The 25,335-nt window shown below is 41.9% G+C and overlaps 1 protein-coding gene across 1 annotated transcript in view; it reads left to right on the top strand.

Annotated features, from left to right (window-relative positions):
• The window catches only part of DNAH5 (dynein axonemal heavy chain 5), a 265,941-nt gene that overhangs the window by 51,030 nt on the left and 189,576 nt on the right, over positions 1-25,335 (top strand). The window contains exons 17-25 of the mRNA XM_055422257.2: positions 1,965-2,110; positions 11,170-11,335; positions 12,299-12,481; positions 14,061-14,251; positions 14,340-14,427; positions 16,787-16,920; positions 20,714-20,915; positions 21,707-21,942; positions 24,296-24,514. Coding sequence (XP_055278232.2) covers positions 1,965-2,110; positions 11,170-11,335; positions 12,299-12,481; positions 14,061-14,251; positions 14,340-14,427; positions 16,787-16,920; positions 20,714-20,915; positions 21,707-21,942; positions 24,296-24,514 — 1,565 coding nt within the window. The remainder of the gene's footprint in view (positions 1-1,964; positions 2,111-11,169; positions 11,336-12,298; positions 12,482-14,060; positions 14,252-14,339; positions 14,428-16,786; positions 16,921-20,713; positions 20,916-21,706; positions 21,943-24,295; positions 24,515-25,335) is intronic.

Below are 25,335 nucleotides of genomic sequence, written 5' to 3'. Positions count from 1 at the left end.
GTTCCTAAAGAGGGATATACTACACTTTAAAATATATGTAAGGTGGTGTATTCCATAAATTACAATTTCCCAGAATGTGTACAGGTATGTTGCAAAGAAGGAGCCTAGGCTCAGAGAATTCTGGGAAATCCACGTTAAACAAAGTTAAGCATATTTCTCTTCTGGAGGACTTTTCAGAGCCCTTGATGTGTCAGAATTTAGTGGGTCTCCAAAAGTGGGCTTCTATAAGTTGCATTTCCCAGAGTGCCTTGGCTGTCTTCTAGGAAAGCATGTTAACACCCGATGGAGGCATTGTTCTGGGAAGACTAGAAATGGTTATTCTCCCCTTCCATGCGGTGTCCTCACCCCTTCACGGCTCAGTTCTCCGCATGTTTGATAGCCCAGAATATGTCCCATTCCCAAGAAGCCCACTTGGACCCTTCTACCGCACAGGACCACTTCCTCTTGTGACCTCCTGTTATTTTACACTGAGACAAAAGGCTCTGCATTTCCGTTTCTTCCAATGGTTCCGTCTTTCCACCCAGACTGACTGCAGAGGAAAAATTAGGCTCTTTCTTATGCTTTTGTATTACTCTGAGTTGGGTTTGTACTAGATACCTATACGGATATGTGTTCATAATTGCGATAGTCTTATACAGTCAGTCCCTTTCCATTCACCTCCATAACCCGTTATCCACCCTTTGGCCCCACCACCTCTTTTCTGGATCACCCTTTTCTGGGCCTCCCTCTCCATACCTGCTGGCAGCTCCTTACGTTCTCCCACCGGTGTCCCTCCCTCCCTTCCTCTGTGGCTGCTGCAGTAACGCCTTGTCTATTTATAGCCCAGATTTTCAAGAGCTTCTCTTATTAGTAGGTTTCCACGATCCAACCAGTCCATTCTAAAGGAGATCAATCCTGGGTGTTCACTGGAAGGACTGATGCTGAAACTGAAGCTCCAATACTTTGGCCACCTCATGTGACAAGTTGACTCACTGGAAAAGGCTCTAATGCTGGGAAGGATTGGGGGTGGGAGGAGACAGGGACGACAGAGGATGAGATGGCTGGATGGCATCACCGACTCGATGGACATGAGTTTGAGTGAACTCCGGGATTTGGTGATGGACAGGGAGGCCTGGCGTGCTGTGATTCATGGGGTCGCAAAGAGTCGGACACGACTGAGCGACTGAACTGAACTGAACTAACGGTACCTTCCAAATAACTTAGAACTCAGAAGGGTCCAGCTGTTTACTTCACTAGGTACAATATTCTCAAGAATATTGGATAGGTATTGGGTTAGGTGGAGCAGAGAAGTGAGGGGTTTATGGTTGAGCCCTCCTACCCTCTTGCTTTGCTTTGTAGCTTTGGTGACTAGATTCAAAGACAACCTGTGAAGGGCTCTTTGGGGATGAATGAGGTATGCTTAGGCTGATTACAGTTTGAAGGTTGAATAATATAAAATATGTGACCAGACAACCATAGCAGTATAGGAGTGGAGAAGGTCCTTTGAGATGGAGAGGTTCTCAGGGGTCAACGCCAGCATAGGAGGAGGGGACCACATGGATATGTGCAGATTCACAGAAAGCCTCCTGGGGGAATGCGTTCAAGCTGAATCCACAGGTTGAGTCAGAGTTAGGCAGGCTGAGAAAGCTGGGAAACTGGTTAAAGAAAGACCAGTGTGAGAACCAAGTGTGAAATAGCTCTCCGCATGCATTCTAACTCACTTCATGGAATCTTTGTGACTTCATGGACCATAGCCCACCAGGCTTCTCTGTTCATGGGATTCTCCAGGCAAGAATATTTGAGTGGGTTGCCATGCCCTCCTCCAGTGGATCTTCCCAATCCGGGGATTGAACCTGGGTCTCATGTCTCCTGCAACAGCTCTGTGGAGCAATTTTAATCCTGAATTTACTACTGAAATATAATCACTTAAAAAAAAAACAACAAAATGCTTAATTTCTTTTATCCACTCTTATTTTTCTCCAAAGGGGACCTGGAGTTGCTGCTCAACAGGGTCAATGATTTGATTGAGTTCCGCATTGATGCCATCCTGGAAGAAATGAGCAGCACTCCTCTTTGTCAGCTCCCCGGGGAAGAGCCACTTGCCTGCGAAGAGTTTCTCCAGATGACAAAGGTTATTAGAAGATTGATGCTTTTATTTAAACTTTATTTTGTGATTCATTTTTCTATAAAGGGCATTTTGGGAAACATCAATTGCATTTTTTTTCTCTTCCCATGACTGGTCTGTGATGGATGCTCTTTATTTTTTTTTTTTTCCCTCCTCCCCATATCCTCCCTCCATGTCATTCCCGTGCACCAGCCCCAGGCATCCTGCATCATGCGTCGAACCTGGACTGGTCACTTATGATAATATACATGCTACAATGCCGTTCTCCCCAATCATCCCACCTTCACCCTCTCCCACAGAGTCCCAAAGACTGTTCTATATGCCTATGTCTCTTTTGCAGTCTCGTACACAGGGTTCAGGTTTCCATCTTTCTAAATTCCATATATATGCGTCAGTATACTGTATTGATGTTTTTCTTTCTGGCTTACTTCACTGTGTATAATGCTCTTTAAACGAGCCTTCCGACCATAATTTGAAAATGAAGAGGAATGTACCCGAGGGATCAGGTAGACATGAAGAGCAAATAATTTCTTTTCAGATCAGTAACAGAGAAATTGCCATGGAACACATTTCTCATTTTCCCACAGTTTTTGTTAGCCACTCAGTCGTGTCCTATTCTTTTGTGACCCCATGGACCGTAGTCAGCCAGGCTCCTCTGTCCATGGGATTCTCCAGGCAAGAATATAGGAGTGGGTTGCCATTTCCTTCTCCAGGGGAATCTTCCCAACTCAGGGATCAAACCCAAGTCTCCCACATTGCAGGGAGATTCTTTACTCTCTGAGCCACCAGGGAAGCCCATAGAGCTATTTTGTTGAAGAGTTTTTAGTTCTAGCTGCTGCTGCTGCTAAGTCATTTCAGTTGTGTCCGACTCTGTGTGACCCCATAGACGGCAGCCCACCAGACTCCCCCGTCCCCGGGATTCTCCAAGCAAGAACCCTGGAGTGGGTTGCCATTTCCTTCTCCAGTGCATGAAAGTGAAAAGTGAAAGTGAAGCCGCTCAGTCATATCCGAATCTTAGCGACCCCATGGACTGTAGCCCACCAGGGTCCTCCATCCATGGGATTTTCCAGGCAAGAGTACTAGGGTTCATTAATAAAATAGTTGTTTTAAAGAGCTTCTGGATAGAATTTCTTCTTTAGAAATTTCTATAGAGTAGTGTTTACCAAACTGGAGTTCTGTGGTACATTGTTCAGGATCCATTGCTGGGGAGCCTGGAAAAGACTAGGTCTGTGTTCAGTTGGCCTGGGGTAATCACTGCAGATGCTGACTGCAGCCATGAAATTAAAAGACGCTTACTCCTTGGAAGGAAAGTTATGAACAACCTAGATAGTATATTAAAAAGCAGAGACATTACTTTGCCAACCAAGCTCCGTCTAGTCAAGGCTATGGTTTTTCCCGTGGTCATGTATGGATGTGAGAGTTGGACTGTGAAGAAAGCTGATCGCCGAAGAATTGATGCTTTTCAACTGTGGTGTTGGAGAAGACTCTTGAGAGTCCCTTGGACTGCAAGGCGCTCCAACCAGTCCATTCTAAAGGAGATCAGTCCTGGGTGTTCATTGGAAGGACTGATGCTAAAGCTGAAACTGCAATACTTTGGCCACCTCATGCGAAGAGTTGACTCACTGGAAAAGACTCCGATGCTGGGAAAGGTTGGGGGCGGGAGGAGAAGGGGACGGCAGAGAATGAGATGGCTGGATGGCATCACCGACTCTATGGACATGAGTTTGAGTGAACTCCAGGAGTTGGTGATGGACAGGGAGGCCTGGCGTGCTGTGATTCATGGGGTTGCAAAGAGTCGGACACGACTGAGCGACTGAACTGAACTGAACTGAAAGACTGCACTCTCCTTTCCCTTTCAGATTCTATTCACATTAATGTTTTAGAATAAAGAACTTCAGATGGTATTCTGGGAAAGGGTCTAGTTAACTCTTTTTAATCCATTATTTCTCAAACATTTGCAAAGGGAACACTTTCTTTCCTGTGCCACAATTAGGATCCTGGGAGCAGTGTTCCAAGAAGTGCCTCTTTGGGAAAGTCACTTTAGCATCATTTACAACATTTCCAGTGGGCATCCTGATTATAAAAACTCATCAGTGGTGACTTTAATATGGTATGTCAGAAGTCCAGAAGACCATCCCCACTGGAAGGACTTGTGGAACTCAATCTAGTAGCAATAAAGGCTAAGACTTATTATAGTGATATAGTAAGGATTATCGGGGACCAGCCTCGATATGACCCAGGGTATCCTCGGGATGAACGGCGTCGGCGTCAGAGAGAGAGAGAGAGAGAAAGAGACAGGGGCTGATGATTCCTTGGTTTACGCTGGAAACCAATAAAACCCCAGCACGGGGCTTGCTCTGTTTACGTAGGCCGCAGGCGCCCTCTCGAATCGCTGGAGGCACCCCACCAGGGCACCCCCTTGAGTGGGTCTTAGAAGCCCAGGCAGATAAGTAAACTCAGAGGGCCCAGAGCTCCAAGGATCTCAACCAGAAAAAGGAGAATAGAGAAAAGGATGGAAAAAGAGAAAGAACGACACGGGGAGACCAAGCTTCAGTGAGCAAGGCCCAAAACTTTATTTTCCAGTGTTGCTTTTATACCCTAAGTTATGCGCATAAGAAACAGAGAAAGGGAGGTATAGAGTCACGCCAAAATCGCGTGGGGTCAGCAGTCTTGACCCTTATCAGGTTCAGGGCTTATTTTTGTGTGTCTTGTGATAAAAGTTTTAGGTGGTTTACATCCTCTTCTGGCCAGGGGGCCTGCTAACAGTTTATGGCCCTCTCTCCTAACAATAGGTTAGTTAGCAAGTAAAAGGCTTATATTCTTTTAAGGTGACATTCCTAGAGTCAGGTGCTGACACATAACAAAGTTACATTCCTATAAGGCACCGGTATAGTGAGCTGCAAGAAAGGAATTTATTAACTTAAGATCTGATATGGTTAAATCAAAGGCTACTACTTATATTCTCTATATGTGATTAATATATTTCCAAGGATACAATAGATACAAGCATTGATTCAACAATGAAATCTTTTTTAGTACTACTCTAATGATTTTAACTTCTTCAACAGATTCCTGTATTTTAGAATATTAGGCTTTCTATCCTTGCATGGCTGGGAGGCTATAAACAGTCACACTCATAGTTGTAAGAGCCTGGACAAACTTGTCATGCAAGTTAGAAAGCTATCAGAGGGGCTTGGATTGGAACACTCCTATTAAGCCGAGGAGAACTTTTAAACTACAGCTCTGAATTAATGTTTTCAGAGAAAGGTGGTTGGGGGGAAGCCCCTGTAAGTATTAGAGGACTTGGTAAGAGGCGTAAGATAGTAAAGCAGTCAGACTCCAGTTTTCTTTGGGGTAGATGCTCAGGTAAGTCCAGGGGGTTCCTCGAGCCCTGATTAGCCTTTGCCCGTCAGGCCTCTTCCCCAATTGACCTTTGCCATGGGTAGGATTTCCCTCGCTGGCTCCCGGCAAAGGATATACAGGCTTCTCAGATGGCTCAGTGGTAAAGTTTCTTCCCGCAGTGCAGGAGACGTGGGTTCAGTCCCTGGGTTGGGAAGACCCCTGGAGAATGGAGTGGCAACCCACTCCAGTATCCTTGCCTGGGAAATTCCATGGACAGAGAAGCCTGGCGGGCTACAGTCCACGGGGTCACAAAGAGTCAGATGCAACTGAGCAACCGAGCACACACACAGTGGGGACACACAGTCGGACCACAGGGAAAAGACAGGCAGAGTGTGAGGAATGCACGCATGGGCTTCCTTATTCTTTCTCCCTCTCATGAGGGGCCACGAAAAGCTCACTGTCTCTCCCTGCCCTCCCCGCTCCCACCCCACTGCCACCCACTGACCCCCAGCAAAAGAAGTGCAGTCACGAGTGTGCAACATTTCTGCCCAGGAAAGCCTGTTAAGAGACTTCATGCCCAAGGTATTTACTGGGTCTCATCACAGAGGTGGGCTTTCCTGGTGGCTCAGCTGGTAAAGAATCTGCCTGCCATGCGGGAGACCTGGGTTCAGTCCCTGGGTTGCGAAGATCCCCTGGAGGAAGGAATGGCTACCCACTCCAGTATAGTGGCCTGGAGAATTATGGACTGTATAGTCCATGGGGTTGCAAAGAGTTGGACACAACTGAGCGACTTTCACTTTCCCTTTTGCTTTTCATCACACAGGTGCTCTCTGCCTAGCATGCACCAAAATTCCAGACTCCCGGATGGAAAGCTGGTTGGCAAGATAAACCACACTGTTTGCCCAGATAGTCTGAGCACAGAAAGGCACTCTTTATAGCCTGTAGGAACCTTCCTGAAACCCAGGCTCCCAGACACCAGCAGAGATCCAGTTCATTAGCAGGAGAACAATCTCAGGCCTGCCGTGTTAACCTTTTTCTGCATATGTGGTCATCTTCAGTTTATATTAAATTTGTATATAGTCAAAATTAAATGTTCACATTTTAGAAGTTTCTCCATCATCCTTTGCTTAGACTCACTGTCTGTGTGTAGACCCCAAACTGTACCTCTTCCCTTTTGCTCATCTGCTGTACTCCCACTCTAAGAAATTATTGGGTTCCATGGTTTTTAATATTACCCCACCACACAATTGCACTCATCTCACATGCTAGTAAAGTAATGCTCAAAATTCTCCAAGCCAGGCTTCAGCAATACATGAACCGTGAACTTCCAGATGTTCAAGCTGGTTTTAGAAAAGGCAGAGGAACCAGAGATCAAATTGCCAACATCCGCTGGATCATCAAAAAAGCAAGAGAGTTCCAGAAAAACATCTATTTCTGTTTTATTGACTATGCCAAAGCCTTTGACTATGTGGCTCACAATAAATTGTGGAAAATTCTGAAAGAGATGGGAATACCATACCACCTGACCTGCCTCTTGAGAAACCTGTATCCAGGTCAGGAAGCAACAGTTAAGACTGGACATGGAACAACAGACTGGTTCCAAATCAGAAAAGAAGTACGTCAAGGCTGTATATTGTCACCCTACTTATTTAACTTATATGCAGAGTACATCATGAGAAACACTAGGCTGGAGGAAGCATAAGCTGGAATCAAGATTGCCAGGGGAAATATCAATAACCTCAGATATGCAGATGATACCAACCTTATGGCAGAAAGTGAAGAGGAACTAAAAAGCGTCTTGATGAAAGTGAAAGAGGAGAGTGAAAAAGTTGGCTTAAACCTCATCATTCAGAAAACTAAGATCTTGGCATCCAGTCCCATCACTTCATGGGAAATAGATGGGGAAACAGTGGAAACAGTGGCTGACTTTATTTTTCTGGGCTCCAAAATCACTCCAGATGGTAATTGCAGCCATGAAATTAAAGGACACTTGCTCCTTGGAAGGGAAGTTATGACCTGGACAGCGTATTAAAGAGCAGAGACATTACTTTGTCAACAAAAATCTGTCTAGTCAAAGCTATGGTTTTTCCAGTAGTCATATGTGGATGTGAGAGTTGGACTATAAAGAAAGAGGAGCACCGAGGAATTGATGCTTTTGAACTGTGGTGTTGGAGAAGACTCTTGAGAGTCTCTTGGACTTCAAGGAGATCCAACCAGTCCATCCTAAAGGAGATCAGTCCTGGGTGTTCATTGGAAAGACTGATGTTGAAGCTGAAAGTCCAATACTTTGGCCACCTGATGCGAAGAGCTGACTCATTGGAAAAGACCCTGATGCTGGGAAAGATTGAAGGCGGGAGGGGGACGACAGAGGATGAGATGGCTGGGTAGCATCACCGACACAATGGACGTGGGTTTGGGTGGACTCTGGGAGCTGGTGATGGACAGGGAGGCCTGACGTGCTGCGGTACACGGGGTTGCAGAGTCGGACACGACTGAGCGACTGAACTGACTGACTGATTCTTATGATTATTTCATAAAAGTGCAAAATTTTAAAACAATTCAATTTAAAAGCAAATTTTAAAAGTGAGAGTGTTAGTCGCTCAGTCATGTCTGACTCTTTGCAACTCCATGGACTGTAGCCTGATAGGTTTCTCTGTCCATGGGGATTCTCCAGGCAAGAATACTAAAGTGGGTTGCCATTCTCTTCTCCAGGGAATCTTCCCAACCCAGGGTTTGAACCCAGGTCTCCTTCATTGCAACCAGATTCTTTATGGTCTGAGCCACCAGGGAAGTCCCAAGAATATTGGAGTGGGTAGCCATTCCATTCTAAAATATTTTAAAAAATGGGAAAAGTAGCATTTTTACCTATTACACTGCCATTGTGATAATTTGGTATATTGCCTATTTACATTTGTGATCCTTACTGAAAAGACTGCAGATTTGTAATGGCATTTTTTTTTCTCCCACTTACTTTTTCTCAGAAAATATTTCTCATGTTGCTGCATGGCCACCGTTTTAAGGATGCCTTTAGAATATTCTATTGATTTGATGTATCCTAATTTACTTTGTTATTGTTGGATAGTTAGATGATTTCTAGTTTTGCTGTTTTGCCAAAAGCTACAATGAATATATTTATATGTTTCATGCTTTTTATTCCCCTTTAGGAGTATTTCCTCCTCCAAGGAAAATGTGTCTTCGTTTAATAGCTGTTAATATTTGTAGCCAAATTGGTTTTCAAACTGATGATATCAACTTAAAATGCTATCAGCAATGTAGTAGTACCAATTTTAATGTCTTCCAACAAACACTGCTTTATTATAATCATTGTAAATTATAATAAATTTTTTGTTAGAATAAGGTACATAGTAGAGCAATACATTTATTATAATAAAATACAAGAGTAAATGTATTACAAGTAATTATAAATTATCAATTTTACCTGAAGTAGCAAAATCATAGAGCCTAATTTTAATTTGCATTTTGATTACCAAAGTGAATGATTACCAGTATAAAAGAATGCTTTCTCTTGAATTCGTTTACTTTTTATAATTCATTTTTTCCTTCAGTAATTTTTTTATGGAGCTTCTGTGTGAAACACTGCTTGGGAATAAAACAGTGAACAAAACAAGTGAAATCTCTGCCATTGCAATGCTCGCTTTCAAGTGGAGGATGTAGAAAAACAAGCAAACAAAAAAAAGCCAGTGAGCAAACAACGTGCCAAGTTCAGTGGAAAAGAATTAAGAGGATAGTGGAGAAAAGGAGTACCTGAAAGGGAGTAGTGATTTTATGTCGATGGTCAGGGATGACCTCTGTAATTACATATGAACACAGGAAGTGAGGGAGAAAGCCATGGGACTATCTCTGGGGAAAAGCATTCCAGGCAGTGGGAATGGCAAGTGCAAAGGTCCTGAGGCTTATCTTATGGTAGAAAGGCATTGAGTTGAAGTTCATTGATTATGATCATATGGTGGGGTGGGGGAGATCAAGAAGAGAAGGAAAAAGGGAATGGGAGGTAAGTATAGTCCCGGGGAAGCAGGAGAGTGTGGCTTAGAACTTAGATTGTGGGATTTTTTTTTTTTTTTAAAGCAGCTGCTTCTGTTGTTTATTTTTTGAAATTTTATTTAATTTACTCGTTATTTATTTTTGACTGCACTGGGTCTTCACGTGGTGCATGGACTTCTCATTGTGGTGGCTTCTCTTGTTGCCTTACACAGGCTCTGGGTGCCAGGGCTTCAGTAGTTGTGGCACATGGGCTTAGCTGCCCCATGGCAAGTGGGATCTTCCCGGACCAGGGATCGAACCTGTGTCCCCTGCATTGGCAGGTAGATTCTTGACCACTCAACCACCAGGAAAGCCCCTCGTATTTTTAACTAGAAGGATAAACATTGTATTCCTGAAAAAGGAGGAAAGACAGTTGATGATGGATGCTGGTTAATCTTCTAGATGAGGGCATGGGGACAGGGCCAGGTCACAGGGAGGATGGTGAAGGATTTGAGGGGACAAGGGTTTGAGAACACAGTTGTTCTGGGCCCTGGTAGGGAATGTGACTGGAGTCACATAGAATGATTCCTGGGTAGCATTAGGAGCTGGGCTGAGTTTGCTGCTGCTGCTGCTGCTGCTGATGCTAAGTCACTTCAGTCGTGTCCGACTCTGTGTGACCCCATAGATGGAAGCCCACCAGGCTCCCCCTTCCCTGGGATTCTCCAGGCAAGAACACTGGAGTGGGTTGCCATTTCCTTCTCCAATGCATGAAAGTGAAAAGTGAAAGTGAAGTCGCTCAATTGTGTCCAACCCTTAGCGACCCCACGGACTGCAGCCTACCAGGCTCCTCCATCCATGGGATTTTCCAGGCAAGAGTACTGGAGTGGCTTGGGGGCCGTGAATTCCCAGTGCCAAGCACCTGCCTTACCATGACCTATGTGTGCAAGTAGAGATCATAGATTATCTGATCATTTGGGTTGGACTTCTCCTGTGTAAGGCCCTGGAAGACTGAGGGGTCGATGGAGTAAAGGCTGTTGGCAAAAAAATGATTGATGTGAGACATCATCCTTAGGGGCGGGTGTGCAGAGTCAGAGGGTTTAAGCGTAAATGTCATGGCTGATGAGGAAGTAAATGAACCCGGAGGCTAATGGAGTGGAGGGTCCATGAGGACATGACAGCGTCTCAAGGTGAACCATGGTGGGTTGGAGCTGCAGACCATCACCCACTCACAGTCTGTTGCTTCATGGGCTTGATTTTTCAACTAGGTGGTAAATCACTGACTATATCATCTCCCTGTCGGTCTATTTGTCTTGATTAAAGTGTCACATTTGCATTTGCATTTATTACACTCTTGAGAAATGTATAATCTAGTTGGAGGGGAGGGGAACACTTAAAGTTAGTTAGGGGTTGATGATGGATTGTTGGCAAAGCCGTAGAGGAAAGGGAGCCTCACTAGAGCAGATTTATATGAGACAGAAGGAGCTCCATGGCTTTTGGACTTATTTTCTCTACGGCTGGAGAAGTTAGAGTAATTGTGGTCCATCTAGTCGCCAGTTGGCTCTCTCATTTTTAATACAGTCCTTGACAGGATGCCTGGCCTGGGTTAGTGTGAGAGGTGTGGCCAAACATTGCTGGAGGCCAGAATCTCATCTGGAGGCTGGACCTGTCGTGTTGCTACCATTACTGATGTGCTATCAATAGCTAGATAAAACAAATATGACATGATGCTATTTTTTTGATAGGACCTTTGTGTAAATGGTGCTCAGATACTACACTTTAAAAGCTCTTTAGTGGAGGAAGCAGTCAATGAGCTAATAAATATGCTGCTGGATGTGGAAGTTCCATCTAAGGAAGAAAGAGAGAAAGTATTCAATGTGAACAGTGATGATTGGAAAAATGAAAGTTCAGGTAAGAGAGGTGGGTAATGGCAGGGTCTTGTTTTTTAGGATGTGCCTGGAGACCAAAATTTAACTTTGTACTTCGCAGTGAATTTCACACTCTAATAAGACCCTCTCAGTTTTATAAGGACATTGATAAATGTGAAATTAGGATTCGGGGCACACTTGAATGATGGCATGTCATTAATTTCCATTATTTTTTGTTCGGCTCTACAAACGTGTACTTCACGTTGGTCCTTGTTAGTGCTTTTTACATTTAGGTGTCAGTGCGTGTTTTTTCACTTTATAAGTAAAGTAGGATGGATTATGGGTTGGAATTCCCACTGGAGTATGTTTATACCAGAGCAAGTGGTTTGTGGGCAGATGAAGACAGAGAGAGGCAGAGAAGGGATGCTCTTCCCCAAGGGTTTGTGGTTGTTGGTAAAAGAGAGAACCCAGAGAGCCAGCACCTAGGACCCCAGGCCCTGTCTTGTTTTTGGATAGTTCCTACCTCTCCTCCTCCTCCCACGCATCAAGGATGAGAGGCTCCATCAGTCCACCTTGTTCCCCCAGTGTCCTCTTGCTTTCCTTTGATGGCCTCGTTTCATAAGAAGTATGACATCTGAGTGTTATTAAACTTGCATGTATGTGCGTATGTGCAGGCTCAGTCCTATCCGACTCTTTGTGACCTTATGGACTGTAGCCCACCAAGTTCCTCTGTCCAAAGGATTCTCCAGGCAGGAATACTGGAGTGGGTTACCATTTCCTCCTCCAGGGGATCTTCCTGACCCAGGGATCAATCGATTGTGTGTTTTGTGTTTCCTGCGTTGGCAGGTGGGTTCTTTCCCACTGCACCAATTTATCTTAATTTTCTTCTTTAACTGCAATAGGTGCCCCCCTGCCCCCACCTCTTTCAATTTCTCTCATTTTGTAACAGCAAAAAGAGAAGAAGAAAATTCTGATCCCTTGACTTCTTCCCTTAATGCCGGGGCAGGCCTCCTGCATCTGACGACAATCTCAAGAAAGAAGAAAGAGGTCGAGGCGTTAGAGGAAGGAGCCCGAGAGTTGCTCTCTCACTTCGATCACCAGAACACGGATGCTCTTCTGAAGGTCACAAGGAACACACTAGAGGCCATCCGCAGGCGCATTCAATTCTGCAACATGACGAGCTTCCGGGGTAATGATCTCACAGGGTTCGCCTCTTGGCTCGCCAAGCCTGGTCTCTGGTTGTGTGTGCATGTTTGTGTGTTCCTGTTAAATTCAAGTAATCAAAACCCTCACCATTTCTTCAGTGCCTCCTTGTACATTTATATATATGAACTTGGATTATCCCAGCAGTTCGATGAAGTGGACACTGTCATTTCTCTAATTTAAGACTGGTAAGACTGAGTCCAGGAAAGTTAAGTAATTGACTTAAGGCCACTTAGCTTTTGTTAATAACATAATAATCAGCATCACATTTAATCTTTTTGTAATAAGGTGAAAACATGTGAAATGAATTGTTTTAACTAGTAAAAGAAGAAATAGTTTAAAAAGAAGCTATATAGAAACATACTTTCATTGTTAAATCATTAGATTATTAGCCAGTCTTATAAAGAAAGATTTTATTAATGTCATAACCTCCAAAGCAGAAAATTAGGTTTTTTTTTTTTTTTGCTATTTTCATGTCAATTTAGTACTTTCCAACTCGTTTCTTCATTCTTAAAACGATCCTCTCTCTTCAGCACCATTCAGAAATTGGTTTCCCAGATGGGCCACAAAAGTCATTCAAATCTAGAGACATTCTGAAACTAAACTTTAAATTGAAAACATATAAAAACAAAGTAACAATAATTAATTAAAATTGAAAAAATAATAGGGTAATAAACGTTTTTATTTTGAACATGGGCACCTAAGGGAAAGCAGTTAGTTAACTCTAATAGTTAATTAAAAGTGCATGAAAAGAAGTGGAAACATTGAAAGAACTTTTGATTGGCAACTTGGTTTATTATGTTTTATTTCACTTCAAAATGGAGGATAGTCCTTTTCTTTGACATGGGGCTAATATTTGAACTTATCAACTGTTGATATGCTGGATATTGTCTCCTGTCTTCCCCAACTTCATATATTACAGGTGTTTCCAATTGTACAGAGTCGTATACATACATATCCGTATTTATATACCCATAACTATACCTTTGTCCAACTTTAAAAGTCCCGTGGATACAAACAGTGAATCACACTTTATGTTGTCCCTGCTCTTTGACTGCTCCCAGTGTGATATACTCTGATGGATGTCAGTGTGATGATAGTCACGGTAGAAAGACATGTATTGTATCTGAAATTCCAAGCTGGCATTTGTTCTGATGTTCTTGTGTTTCATTCCTTACTTATTCTATATTTAATTTGCTGACATCCTGTTATTCAGACAGTCTCATCTTCAATATTTCAGGTAAGAGTTTCTATAATTATATAATGTGCTGACTCCATGCAGCAAATTTCCATTATGGGGCGTGTACCCATAGATTGTAATCAGCAGAAGATGGCTTGGGTTCTACTGAACTGCTCTGTTCCATTGAGCAAAATCAGATCCTCTATTAGTTTTTATTCATTCATGCATATGTTCAGCAAATTCATATTGTCTGATGATACACCTATTATGTATTTATCTAGGTGCTTTCATTTTTCTGGTTAGAAATGAGAGTTTATCGTTTTCATTAAAAAAAAATCTTTTTACGTGAAAAGGATGAAAGCTTCCCTGTTTTGTCTTAACTCAGACAGTAACAGTACCTCTAAAGTGAAGCAGCACGGTCTTCCCATTTTCCGGGCAAGCGTCACTCTGGCCATCCCCAACATCAGCATGGCCCCAGCCCTCGAAGACATTCAGCAGACGCTGAACAAAGCTGTGGAGTGCATAGTCACCGTCAGTAAGGGGGTTGGACGGTGGAGCGGTGAGCCGGTGTCCAAGGTGGGTTTGGCATGAGGAAACCGTTTCATGTGGAAGCGGCTTCTTTTCCAAGTGCCAGGGCACTGAAAGATGTCCTTTTCCATTGCAGAGAAAGATGCAGGAAAGAAAACTGACTGCCCTGCAGCATAATGAACACAGTGATTCTGATACTGAAATGGGAGAAAACGAACCTCAAGGTAAGTGCTCTTTTGGTTCTTTCTGACTGCTGCTGCTGCTGCTGCTGCTAAGTCGCTTCAGTCGTGTCCGACTCTGTGCGACCCCATAGACGGCAGCCCACCAGGCTCCCCCGTCCCTGGGATTCTCCAGGCAAGAACACTGGAGTGGGTTGCCATTTCCTTGACTAGTCATTCTAAATCAAAACCTATTGAGCTAAAAGATATTTCCACCCTCCCCAGCCCCGTGCAATTCTCAGATCAGATTGGTATATTAATCTATGAGTCAATTTCATGTTTGTAAAATATAGATTCATGTATTTTAATATCACCATGACAGTGTAGTTTATTATTATTTTTAAAGATTTACTTATTTAGTTATGGCTATCCTGGGTCTCTGTTGCTGTGCCTGGGTTTTCTCTGGTTGCAGTTAGTGGGGGCTCCTTTTTAATTGTGGTGTGCGGGCTTCTCACGGCAGCGGCTTCTCTTGTTGGCGAGCACGGGCTCTAGGCTTGCAGGCTTTAATAGTTGTGGCACATGGGCTCAGTTGTTGCAGTTCTCGGGCTCTAGAGCACAGACTCAGGAGTTGTGGTGCATGGGCTTAGTTGTCCCATGGCATGTGGGCTCTTCCTGGACCAGGGATTGAACCTGTGTCCCCTGCACTGGAAGACACATTCTTTACCACCGAGCCACCAGGGAAGCCCCTAAATAGTGTGTTTTAAATATATATATCAAAGACATACTAGGGGACAAGAAGGATTTTAGTCTCACAGTTTAAAGAAAAGCTTGTCATTATCACAATGAATATTTCCTGATTTAAGAGATCTTTTGTATTTTGACACATTGTGTGTCCTGTTTTGCTTATATAATGTGATTTTTGCTGTATATCTCATGATTTTCATTTATGCTATTGTTGTTGTTCAGTTGCTAAATTGAGTCCGACTCTTTGTGACCCCATGGACTGCAGCAGCCAGGCTTCCCTGTCCTTCACTGTTTCCCGGAGTTGGCTCAAACTCATGTCCATTGAGTCGGCGGTGCCATCCAACCAGCTCATCCTCTGTCATCCCCTTCTCCTCCTGCTCTCAATCTTTCCCAACATCAGGGTCTTTTCCAATGAGTCGGGTCTTCACATCAGGTGGCCAGAGTATTGGAGCTTCAGCTTCAGCATCAGTCCTTCCAATGAATGTTCAGGGTTGTTTTCCTTTAGGACTGTCTGGTTTGATCTTGCAGTCCCACAGGAGTCTTCTCCAGCACCACAATTTGAAAGCGTCAATTCTTTGATGCTCAGTGTTCTTTATGGTCCCACTCTCATATCCGTACATAACTATTGGAAAAGCCATAGCTTTGACTATACGGACCTTTGTCAGCAAAGTGATGTCTCTGCTTTTTAATGTGCTGTCTAGGTTTGTCATACCTTTTCTTCCAAGGAGCAAGCATCTTTTAATTTCATGGCTGCAGTCACTGTTTGAAGTGATTTTGGAGCCCAAGAAAATAAAATCTGTCCCTGTTTCCGTGTTTCCCTCTTCTATTTGCCACGAAGTAATGGGACTGGATGCCATGATCTTAGTTTTTTGAATGCTGAGTTTTAAGTCAGCTTTTCACTCTCCCCTTTCATCCTCATCAAGAGGCTCTTTAGTTCCTCTTTGCTTTCTGCCATTAGGATGGTGTCATCCCCATATCTGAGGTAATATTAGGGAGTAAATGACATCCAAGTTGCTAATGATAGATGATAAATGTAGTCTTTATTTATTCAAACTCCTTTTAAAGCAGCTGAGCAAACAGCAGAGCTTGTGTAATTTTCAATTAGTGCTCATATACATTGAGATGATAAATAAACTAAGGAAGGCACAGAAACAAGTCCCTCTGAAAAATAATCTGTTACCAAAGAGGATAAAGGCAGAGTGCGCAGGCTCAGTCGTTGCAGTGCATGGGCTTCGTTGCTCCAAGGCATGTGGGATCTTACTTCCCCAACCAGAGATTGACCCTGCATCCCTTGCACTGCAAGGTGAGTTCTTAACCACTGGACCACAGAGAAGTCCCCTTTATTGCTTTTATAAAGAAGATTTTCAGAGGTCCTTACATTACTATTACCGTGTTAGTCACTCAGTCGTGTCCGACTGTTTGTGACCCCATGAACTGTATGCCTGCCAGCCTCCTCTGTCCATGAGATTTCCCAGGTAAGAATACTGGAGTGGGTGGCCATTTCTTTCTTCAGGGGATCTTCCCGACCCAGGGATTGAACCTGGGTCTCCTGCATCGGCAGGCAGATTCTTTACTGTCTGAGCCACCAGGGAAGCCCCCTTACTATTACAGAAATTCACTCATCTTTTTAAAGCATGTTTCTATACTGTTGTTATAAATATTTCTTTTTTCTTCCCTTTAGATACCCTTGAGATAGCATCTGTGAACTTACCCATTCCCGTGCAAACCAGGAACTATTATAAGAATGTTTCTGACAACAAAGAGATTGTAAAATTAGTCTCTGTGCTTAGCACAATCATCAACTCCACTAAAAAGGTATGCCAAGAGGATTTCCAGCCAGGCTCTTTTGCTTTGCAACACGTACCTCTGTGAAGTCCAGCAGTAAAGCTTGTCCTTCACGTGGCCTGGGTCGCACCCTCTGTGACTTCAGTGAGCAACTTATGGAATCTTGTACGTGCCCAGCAAATGTTTAACTCAAGATTTTTCATTCCAGATTGCAAAGGGAAAGAGAACTATCTTTTCTGTTTTTTTATATTGTCTCCTGCTTAATGCCTTAACTACTTATGTACTTATATATCAATAGTATAAATAAGTCTGTTAAAAGATTTGATACTTCTCAAATTCAAGTCAGACTTCACTTTCAAAGAGTCAGTGATGCTGGAACTGGCTTGTATCATTTGAAATAGAGTAAGATTTACACTCTAATTTTGTATTTGTGTGTATCAGGTGAAAGTTTATATATATTATAATGTGGAAATAAGATAATACTGAGAATATTGAAAATATTATCAGCACAAACTTGCCCTGGACATGGATATAAATTCAGGTTAATTTTTTTCTTCCACTCTCTTCTTGTCTCAACTTTCCCTTTTCTGTTCAGGCAAATCTGTTTTCGTGGTCAAAAAGACTCAAAATTCTAAAGTCAATTTCTCCTTAAAAGAAAATATTCACATTGCCACTATGACCTGCTGGCTCTTTAACAATGTTTCTCAGTGTTGAGGAAACAGCTGTCACTCAGTAAATATATCTTTTCTATTACTCAGTTTTGATAGAATGAATTTCTTTTGTTTGAAAGTGTTTTGAAAAGCTGCCTTTGCTATAACCATTTGAGGAAATATTCAGTTTAATTTTAATGTATTCCTGAGGGAAATGGAAGCTTTTGCATTTCTGCACTTTCTATTTTCTTTTCTTAATATCGTGAAGGTCCTGTATTTAATTTTTCCCTAGAGACTGTGTTCACATAATTCAATTTAACAAATATTTGTCTAGTGCTTAGTTTATCAAGCTCTATACTAAATGTAAAGGTAAGTAGAGTATTTTATGATGATAATAAGCATTGAAGGATCCTTTCAAATGTCTCAGTAATCATGGAAAACACAATAAAATAGTTCAATAATAAAGTTCATTACTTTCTCTGAATGTAAGCAGCCATTATTATGAAAATCTAAGGGTAAGGCCTAGCAGTTGAAATTAATATCCTGCTGGCACCAAAATACTTATGTCTGTGTCATTTTTGTTACCTTTGCCTTTCTATTATATGAAGAAAATGTACGGATGTTCAGTTCAGTTCAGTCGCTCAGTCGTGTCCGACTCTCCGCGACCCCATGAATCACAACACGCCAGGCCTCCCTGTCCATCACCTTTCTTAAAATAATAGAAAAAGTTGGCACTTAGAATAACTTGAAGGACTTTATCCAGATTGACAGGATGGCCAAGCTGTTTGTGGAAGTGTATATGCACTCTTTGTCACGGTGTTAAATGTGGCCCTCCACAGCCATCGGCCCTTCTGAATTTTGTGTGATTGACCTTTCCTCAACCACAGAAAACCCTCTGATCTCAGCCCCTTTCCTCTTACAGGAGCTAACTGAATCAGAATGTAAACTTGACCTACGTTCAGCTCATCCAGAGGTTGGCCATCAACTTATAACACTGCCTGGCTTGAAAAGATGAGCTGGACCAAATAATCAAAATAACTGTGGCAATTAAAATAACTTAAATAGATCAAATGTAGTTACAAATGTAGTTCATGTAATTTTCCTTTAGATTCTAGGTTATCTCTGCTTTCAAAAGCCCCAATTTAATCAAGTTAGACACTTTCAGATAAAATAAATGAGAGTCTAAAACTTATTTAGGTAGGGTGTGTTCTTAATAATATAAACTCTTGGATGTTGAAAGAGTGGAATTCTGGAATTTCTACCCATATTCAGGGGTCCTTGATTCATTCTCCAAACCATCATCCATTTGTGAGAATGTCCACATGCTATTGCAATGCATTCTGGGTGTGTATGTCAGCATCTCAGCCCATGCCAGGGGATTGGTTGTGGTTGGGACACACAGCGGCAGGCTTACCTTTCTGCATTTTAATGGATGGGAAGTCTCAACACTCATTAAGCCTGAGGTTCTGAGCGACACATTAGCTTCATGTTGGGCATGGCGGTAAAGCTATCCTCGGTTTGGTACAAGTTGGTGAAATTTACTTAATTGGACCATTTAGAATGCAGTTGGAATGCTCTGTTCTTTCAGATAATGGCATTTTCACTCTCAGCTTAAAATTATTTTTTCTCATGCAGATGTAACTCTGAAATTATAATATTAGCCAGTAGAAAACGTTGATTGCCAAGAGCTGTAAACATTAGAAATGAGGAGACAAATCTTAATTGTTTGGAGATGATATAATTATCTATCAAGTAAATCTAAAAGTGCTAATCTGAAAAGAAAATATGGCTTAATAAAGAGTTAAGTTAGTAGTAAGTTGAAAGGCATTTCTGCTGAAATACAGTAAATATGTTCCTAAAAAGCCTGATTTGCAACATCACATATTTAATAAAAGAGGGATTATGAGAAAAATGGAGTTGGGACGAATATACAAAATGTAGGAAATTCTGTAAACAGGGTAGTTAACAAAAACGGTAACAATCAAAGTAATATACTAACCCATTTGATAACACTATAATGAGTATGAAACTTTACTATCAAATATGAGAGAAACTTGGATGTAAAAAACAGTTAAAAATGCTGAGTTATGGAAACAAGGATAAAATATGCAAAAATCAGGTCTAACTGTGCCAAGAACATTCTCAAAACAAAAATTAACCCCAAAGAAAGAAGGGGCTGAAAGCATTGTGCCCCTCTGTGAGTTGCTGCTTTAGTGAGTACAAAACAAAGCACTGGAAAAATAACTCTTGATAATGTGATCTTCCTGTTATATTGACATCATTTCCTATTTGCCAGTTGCGAGAGAGCCAGTTCATCTTACAGAAGCACACTTTGTAGCAAACAGGACCATTCATGAAGAAACCAATAGAAAAACAGTTGATATGCCATTCATATAGTTATAAGAATAGTGGGAAAAGGTCATTTTTATGATAACAACTTCATTGGAGAATACCTAGTACCATACACGATGAGAAGTTTGTAGGGTCTTTATGAAAATTTCTCTAAAACTTAACAAGGAATTTAGAAAGGAAAGAGGAGAAGATTTAGAAACACACACAAATATTTAACACTGTCTGGATATCAATCCTTATCCTATATATTCATGCATTTTGTGTGATTCCATGCAGTCTTTCAGTGGAGTTGGATGCTGGATGTATCTGTTTGTCTCTCTATATCTAAACTCCATACTCTGAACTTAGGGAACAAGTCAATGGGTTTCCTTTGAGATTTCCAGTGGATTTCACCCATGAGAGTCTTGGAGGAGCTCTGAGCAGTGGAAGAAAGTGACCTCAGAGTATTTCCCCCCCCGGTAGCATCACCCTCTCCTTTGTATGGTTTTGAGCTGTGGTTTTTGACCTGAGGTCCAGCTCCAATCAACTTGGCCCTGTCCACAAGAGATTTCATGGACTCAACTCGCTGCCCCACTCTCCCAGAAACTGTTCCCCTCCCTTTTTGGCTAGGGTGGTAGCTCCATTGTTACCAGTCCTGGGTTACTGTGTTCACTGTTGTATCCGGGTCCAGTTCTATGGCCTCTTCAGCTAGAGGCACGGTTCACTAATTAAGCATGTTAATGAACTGATGGGAACCCCTAGCAATTGGCAAATATCCACTTCTGTTGTGATGTCGTTTTTGAGTCTTCCTTTTCTACACAAATCTGTCATTTATATTCTAGGAAGTTATTACATCCATGGACTGCTTCAAACGCTACGATCACATTTGGCAAAAGGAGAAAGAAGAAACTATTATGACGTTTATTATAAAGAACCCCTCACTTTCTGAATTTGAATCCCAGATTCTCTACTTCCAAAAACTAGAGCAAGAAATTAATGCTGAGCCTGAGTATATCTGTGTGGGTGCCATTGCCCTATACACAGGTTGGTTCATTTTTTTTTTTTCAGCCAGCCATGAAAATTCAAAAATATTGTTCTGTCTGTTTACCTACATTAACATTCCAGAGAGTTCTAGCTTTCTTAAAGATTGACTTTCCTTTTATGGGGCTCAAGCTTCAAGACCAATTTGTAGATTTGTTTTTAATTCTCTTCTGCATAATTATTCTGGACTGTTTTGCGACACTTTGATGCTAAACCTTGAAAATAAAGGCTAATTAAGAGAAGGGAGAAGTCTCTTATATTTTGAATTAAAATGTACTGTTTTTAATAAATAACAATAACAAACAATTGAGGCTTATCTCCAGCAGTTTTCTTAGGTACTTTTTTGGGGCATTTTGGAATGTTTTCAATTATTGCAAAACAGGCCTTATACAATCAATGAATATACAATAATTTGTTGTTGTTTTTGTTTAGTTGCTAAGTCATGTTCGATTCTTTTTTGACCCCATGGATTGTAGCCTACCAGGCTCCTCGGTCCATGGGATATCCCAGGCAAGAATACCTGAGTGGGTTGACATTTCCTTCTCCAGGGGCTCATCTTGACTCATTGGATTGAACCTGCATTTCCTGAGTTAGCAGGTGGATTCTTTATGACTGAACAGCCAGGGAAGTCCATATAATAATTAGGAAAGACTAATTTTTTTTTTCAAGTTTGGTTTTTCATGTGTTAGAGGGCTCTTGGCTGCAAAATATTTACTACTGGTGAAGAGTTGTATTGGGTCTCCTCATACTGGTTCAAGGTTTTCAAGCTGAATGTGGACATTTGGGTTTTACAGCCGATCTGAAGTTCACCTTGACTGCTGAGATGAAGGCCTGGATGGTTGTCATTGGCCGTCACTGTAGCCAAAAATACAGAAGTGAAATGGAAAACATTTTTACACTTGTTGAAGAATTCAATAAGAAACTGAATCGCCCCATTAAAGACCTGGATGATATTCGAATTGCCATGGCGGCGCTGAAGGAAATTAGGGAGCAGCAAATCCCCATTGACTTTCAAGTGGGACCCGTCGAGGTAACTTATAACCACTTGTTTATGTCAGTAAGGAATATCTCCAGATGTTGATCGCTATTAGAGGAAGTGTTGACCAGGTCTGAACTGGAGTTACAAATGGATGCTAAACCCATGAACGATGAGTCCAGTAATGATGATACCTGACCTTATAGTGTGCCCCTGAGGGGTCAGATCTTGTCCTTTCTGTGGCATCTGAGGTCTCTAAGAGCAGAGCCTGAGATGAGGGTTTCTGCATGAGTAATTTATTAACGAGTGCTTATGAGAGAAGCAGAGTGAAAGAAACAGGGGAGGACCAGGTTGGGTGTGGGAGGAAGCCAAGCCGGGGTGTGATCTTAGCTGTAGACTAACGTCAGCCTGACCCCAGAGGCAGTTCTGGAGCATGAAGTGTACTACACAGTTGGCCCCACCTTGAGGCAAGGGGGACTGTCTTTATTCCCCCAAAGAGTTGGTCCTTGACCATAATCTCCCCATGAGGAGACTCCTATCAGCTGAGGACAATTTTCAAGGGAAGAAGGCAGCTTAATTCCTACAGCCAACATGCCCAAGAGCTGGGATGCAAATGTTAGCTGGTAAACAGGACTGGATGGGGCCCTGATGGTGTCCATTCATGAGTTTACTCTGTATTAACTTGTTTCACTCTTGCTACAACCCCCTACATACCCACATGGACACTGAGGGTCAAAGAAGTCATCCAGTTTTATTAATGTGCATTACTTTTGTTTTTATCATCTCTTTTCTAGATGAACATTCTTTATTAGGAATGGGTTACTATATTCTTTTATATGAGACTACTCTAACTGGAGCATTAAAACAATTTCAGATATAAAACGTCATCTTTTCATCATGTGTGTTGGTTGCTTGGTCATGTCCGAGTCTTTGTGACTCCATGGACTGTAGCCCACTGTCCATGGAATTCTCCAGGCAGGAATACTAGAGTGAGCTGCCATAGCCTCCTCCAAGGTGTCTTCCCAACCCAGGGTTGGAGCCCGGGTCTCCTGCATTGCAGGCAGACTCTTTACCATCCGAGTCACAAGCGAAGCCTCTTCTCATCAAACTATAACTTAAATGTCTGGACTTAAACTCTGATAGTCAGGATCATAGCTTTGTATCATATTTTCTGCACTTTGAATTTTGGAAAATTTCAATTTACGGTGAAAATGGCAGAGATGACTTCAGGTTTGTGCCTTTGTTGTATTGGGTCAGGAAAATCACATTTCCACTGTGCTCTTCCTGGGAATTGAAACATCAAGGCAAAGACCCCCCATGTGGTACAGGACCAGGGGAATTTGGAGAAGGGGTTTGAAGAAGAGATCCAGCAACTGCCAACTCTTACCCCTGACCCGAAAGTTAAGACAAACCCTTGTCAAGTAGTCACGATCAAGACGCAATCTTTAGTCCTGATAGAAGTTATTTGGAGGATCTGGGTTGGTGTTTGGGGCCTACATTTCCACTGGATTTCACCTCCCCCATCATCCCATCCTATATACACACGCAATGGACTTGTGGACATGAAGTCCCAGAACTGTACTTTCTCATCCATCAAAGACAACACTGGAAAGCTGCCAATCTGTGTTACTTTGTTCAGTTTGATTGGTACTGAAGTGTAGACTGGAGGAGGCATGCCTTGAAGGAGAAAGAAGGAGGGAGAAAGACCCTGGGCTATACCTGCCCAAATCAATAATCTTTCCTCAAATCAACAATCAGGTGTTTAGTCTGTGTCTAAGAGGAAGAGTAATGGTGGGAGAAGAGGTCAGGGATATTTAGGAAAATTTTTTTCTCATGAAAACCAAACTTTGCCTCATTTTAATCTTCTAGACAAAAGAATAGTCCAGGATTTTTCATCCTTAGGGCAAAGACTTGGCTCAGGGTGTGATTCAAGAATGCTCTCCTATGTCTTACTGTTGGAACCTTTTACCAACAAAGTGAACTAGGATACAGTTAAAACTGATTCATTTTGTTATTCTAAAATTAACAGTTAAATCATTCTATATTTTTCATCTACTTAATTTTATAGTCTTCAAATATAATTTAGGAGCCTAAGTAAACATACCATTTGTTTGTATAATGATTTATAGTTTTCAAAATGCATTTAAAATGATGTCTTTTCCATATTCATGAAAATCCTGTGATGCATCCAGGAAATTTTCCTGTTTTACAGATGAGGTATCTGAAGTTCAGTGGCTCCATTGCTCACTTAAGCTTTTCCAAGTTTGCAAGTAGAGAAACTAGAACTCTGGACAGTTGCCCTGTCTTGCTGATATATATATTTTTTCATTCTGATGCCTTAAAAAGATGACTGTGTGTAGATTTATGCATCTAACTGGCAAAAATAAAAATTTTCTTCTTTTTGTAGGAATCCTATACCCTGCTTAACAAATACGGGCTTCTGATAGCAAAGGAAGAGATGGAGAAAGTGGATGCCCTGCGTTACTCTTGGGAGAAGCTTCTGGCACGTGCCAGCGAAGTTCAGAATGAACTAGTCTCGCTACAACCTGGTTTCAGGAAAGAACTTATTGGTACCGTGGAGGTTTTCCTTCAAGACTGTCACCAGTTCTATCAGGACTATGATGTGGTACGACTCTGTGTATTTTGGGGCAAGAGTGAATACAGCATCCAAAATGTTGTTTAAAGCTTACATGTCAAATTTAATGAAATCCCCCTAGAAATGGAAATTTTATTTTTATGAGACCAAAGGTATTTCCCTGTCACAATCCTTTCCCTTTCGATTTCATCCAGGATAATTTCAACAGTAAATGGAAATTAAGAAGTGCTGTTTGTATCATTGGTCTCTTACTGAAGGGTTTGGTAGCTTTCTAGATTTGTGTAGACAACTATTACTCAATTATAGTTATCGTGATCATCCTTCTCGCAGCATTCATCATTCTGCAAACATTGCAGATTTGCCCTTGGTGCTGAAGATACAAAAGTGGACAAAACAGATTGAGTCCATATTTTAACTGTATGTATATGAGTTTTGGTGCAGAATCTTTAACTGGGAACACGTTGTTTAGGGAGACCCATTTCCAACCAATTATAATGTGCTGCAGAGGGGAAGTATGTAAAGTATAGGGTAAAATATTTGTCTATTAATCAGTAACACACCAAAATGAATGAAGTTAGGAGACTGGATTCATGCACCAACTTCATGGTTGAGGAAGCACAGACATCCAGCTTTTTTAAGGTGGCCTTGAACTGAACTGAATATAGGAAAACCTGATTAGAATGTTAATATTACAAGTCACTTTAGAAATCGGTATTAGGGTGGTGAACTCTGTAGGTTGTGTGGCATTAGTGCTTTAGTTCAAACCAGACACTGTGCTTCTTCCAATTATTGACCCTTCTTTGTTTGTGTCTCTTAGGAGATGAATACCACATTTTTTTTTTTTATGAAAG

The sequence above is a fragment of the Moschus berezovskii genome, chromosome 18 (assembly GCF_049115385.1).
Source record: "Moschus berezovskii isolate FMDL1 chromosome 18, NW_MosBer_1.0, whole genome shotgun sequence".
Lineage (NCBI taxonomy): Eukaryota > Metazoa > Chordata > Mammalia > Artiodactyla > Moschidae > Moschus > Moschus berezovskii.
Note: the sequence above shows the minus strand (reverse complement) of the source record. Positions and strands in the feature narration are given on the sequence as shown.